The sequence below is a fragment of the Bactrocera tryoni genome, chromosome 1 (genome assembly GCF_016617805.1).
Source record: "Bactrocera tryoni isolate S06 chromosome 1, CSIRO_BtryS06_freeze2, whole genome shotgun sequence".
In the NCBI taxonomy this organism is placed as follows: Eukaryota; Metazoa; Arthropoda; class Insecta; order Diptera; family Tephritidae; genus Bactrocera; species Bactrocera tryoni.
The window spans coordinates 84786571-84789595 of record NC_052499.1 but is presented as its reverse complement, the minus strand read 5'-3'; the positions used below and the strand labels follow the sequence as shown (position 1 = coordinate 84789595).

At 37.7% G+C, this 3025-nt stretch overlaps 1 protein-coding gene across 2 annotated transcripts; it reads left to right on the top strand.

The window, feature by feature from the left end:
* The first annotated feature begins 1494 nt into the window (after positions 1-1494).
* LOC120766557 (probable maleylacetoacetate isomerase 2) lies at positions 1495-2645 on the top strand. Of its 2 annotated transcripts, none has more exons than XM_040092144.1 (3): positions 1495-1966; positions 2067-2349; positions 2406-2645. In XM_040092144.1, exons 1-3 carry the CDS (start codon positions 1654-1656, stop codon positions 2533-2535), a joined length of 726 nt encoding a protein of 241 aa, XP_039948078.1. In that variant the 5' UTR covers positions 1495-1653; the 3' UTR covers positions 2536-2645. The 2 variants fall into 2 exon arrangements, with proteins under 2 accessions (XP_039948078.1, XP_039948077.1); XM_040092143.1 differs by having other exon boundaries at positions 2019-2349.
* Positions 2646-3025: the final 380 nt, after the last annotated feature.

Sequence of the window (3025 nt, the reverse complement as noted above, 5' to 3'; positions counted from 1 at the left end):
CTTAAATTGAAAGTGTACAAAAAAAAAAACTTGTGCATGAACTGAAGCTGCTCGATCTTCCCAAGCGACATCGCTTCTCTCTATGCGATCTTAAAAAGTTCCAAGAAGATCCAACGTTTTCGAGTCAAACTTCCCGGCTCAATGGGTATGTAAACGACCAAATTGCCGCATTTGGGACGAAAAGCAACATGGGTTTTAAGAGCTGCCATTTCATCCAGAAAAAACTACGGTTTGGTATGGTTTGTTGACCAGTGGTAACATTGGTCCATATGTTTTTAAAACGTACGAACGTAACCATCAACGGCGACCGTTATCGCGCCATGATAACCGATTATTTTATGCCTGAAATTGAAGCTCGTGATCTCGGCGGCATTTGGGTCCAACAAGACCTCGCCACTTTCTACACATCGAATCAATCAATGCATTTATTTAGAGAACTCTAAGGTGAGCAGATACTTTTCACGTTTTGGGCCGGTCAATTTGCCACCAAGATCGTCTGTTATCACAATCCGTTAGACATTTTCCTGTGGCGATATGTAAAGTCTAAAGTCTATGCGGACAATCCCGCTTCGATTCAGGTCTTAGAGCAAAACATCACGCGCATCATTCGCCAGTTACCAGTTGAAATGCTCGAACGAGTCATCGAAAATTGGACTCAACGTATGGATCATCTGAGGCGTAGCCGCGGCCAACATATGAAAGAGATAATCTTAAAAAAATAAATGCCAAAGAATTTTCTTTCGAACGATAATAAACATTCCCCATTGAATTTGAAGAGACTATGTTTTTTCTTTAAAAAAGTAGGACCCCCCTTTAATATATTCTGTCACAGTAAAAATTTCAACAGTTGTTTTGGAAAAAGGTAAGCACGTTTGAAAACTGGATCACGTCCTTCGATGGCAATCTTGAATAATGGGTTGAACGAATTTTAAGGGTCACAAAAAACTACTATATTAATTGTTTTGAAATTATAATGGTAATACAGAAACACATACAAGAAACACTAAAAAATTTTTGAATAAAAAATTTAGTTATTTTGGAGTTACAAGGGATTTTTGAGAAAAATTGAATTTTATTGCTCTTCTGTGCTGCGAGTGTGACGAGCTTTTTTCGCTAGAATATAGTATTGATGCTGTTAATCGATTTTACTATTACTATGTATAAAAAACTTAGTGGTAAATATCAAATGAAGAATTATTCTTCAGCACCAATGGACCCTGATCCCTATTTCTGTTTTGGCTTATTAGTTACAATTTCTGTTTTCTTTTCTGTTTCTGTTCTTCCCTTTTTGTTTTCGGTTGGTTATTAGTTACCTACTGGCTACTGGTAACCAATTATGGTTTTTGATTACCTACAACGAATAATTGCATAATTTTAGGCTACTGGCGCAGGCTAGTTGATCACAGCTGTTTCCACAATATAAACAAGTGCAAACCAAAAATTGCAATAAAGTAAATAACACAGCGTAATGTGCAAAAAGTTAGAACACAAAGGTCTAAGCAGAGAATGTATTTGTTTATATGTATTTCTCTGGTTTAAGTGATAAGGAATAGGCTGATAAAGCGAAATAAGGGTCGTTGATACTTATAAGCCGACAGTTGTTAGTGTAAATATGAATTCATAAGTGTCTGAAACATTCAACAGCACAAAGGCATGAATTCAGCACTAAACAGTCGACAGCTTTTTCAAAGCAATTGGCAAACTAAACGCATTTTGAAGATGTGCGCACAGCAAATTTCCGCTTCAGCGTCGCTCCACAAGCCAGTCGAAACCAGTGAAGGCATGAAACCAATACTTTATTCCTACTGGCACAGTTCCTGCTCGTGGCGCGTTCGGACTGCACTTAACTGGAAGAATATTCCATATGAGACGCGAGCTGTCAACTTACTTAAGCCCGAAAGCGGACATCATTCTGCTGAGTATCTTGCGATTAATCCTACGGCGCATGTGCCAACACTATTTATAGGTAAGTGCTTTGTGTAAAATAACAATTTTATTTCAATATGTTTTTTGATGAGATGGGAAGAACCTCATTGAGTCCATTGCCATTCTGCATTATTTGGAAGAGACGCGACCGCTGCCAGCGCTGCTGCCGCAAGATGCATACGAACGTGCCAAGGTGCGTGAGATTGTAGAAATCATAGCCTCAGGCATACAGCCGTTACAAAATCGGAAAGTGCAGAAGCGTGTTGAGCACGATAAACGATTGGAGTGGGTTCAGCATTGGGTCAATAGCGGTTTTCGCGCTTTGGAAGAAAAGCTCTCTACCACGGCTGGCAAATATTGTGTGGGCGATGAGATTTCAATGGCTGATTGCTGTCTGCTGCCACAAATTTTTAATGCCAGAAAGTAAGTAATGAGAAGACAGAAAGAGATATACTAAATAACTCTCATTGCATTTGTAGCTCTCAGGTTGATATGCGACAATATCCGATTATGTCACGTATCGAAAGTGAATTGGAAGTGATTCCGGCGTTTATAGCTGCTCATCCAAACAATCAGCCGGACTGTCCAACGAAGTTATCTGGCAAATAAAATTTTAGGAAATCGAAGATGATAAATACTTTGCATGAAACTACAACCGCAATGCTGAATAGGCATATTATTTAAAAAAATAATAAAATAATGTGCATTCACAGAATTCAACAAACTTTAATAATGAGTAAATTCATTTTAAAAAATTTTGGTTCCTTTGATCCCGTTGCCGAACTGCAGGATGAGCTCCGAAAAGGGTGTCTGGTGAGGTATACTTGAGGAAGATTTTTCTGTTTAAAAAGACAAAAACCAAAAAAAATATTATTCTAATAAATGAATACTTCTTTATTGACGTAGACAGCGCTACGTGGTTATAGCTGAATAGATGATTAAGTACTATTGAAAATTAAGATTTTTAAACAAATGGCGGCTTACAAAAGAAATATTTTTTTATTTTATTCCTTCGATCGTTACTTGAAAAATATGTCTAAGAAGTTCCAAGCGCTGAAGGAATGTTGTTATCAACGATTTTAAACCAGCGTTTCGAGAA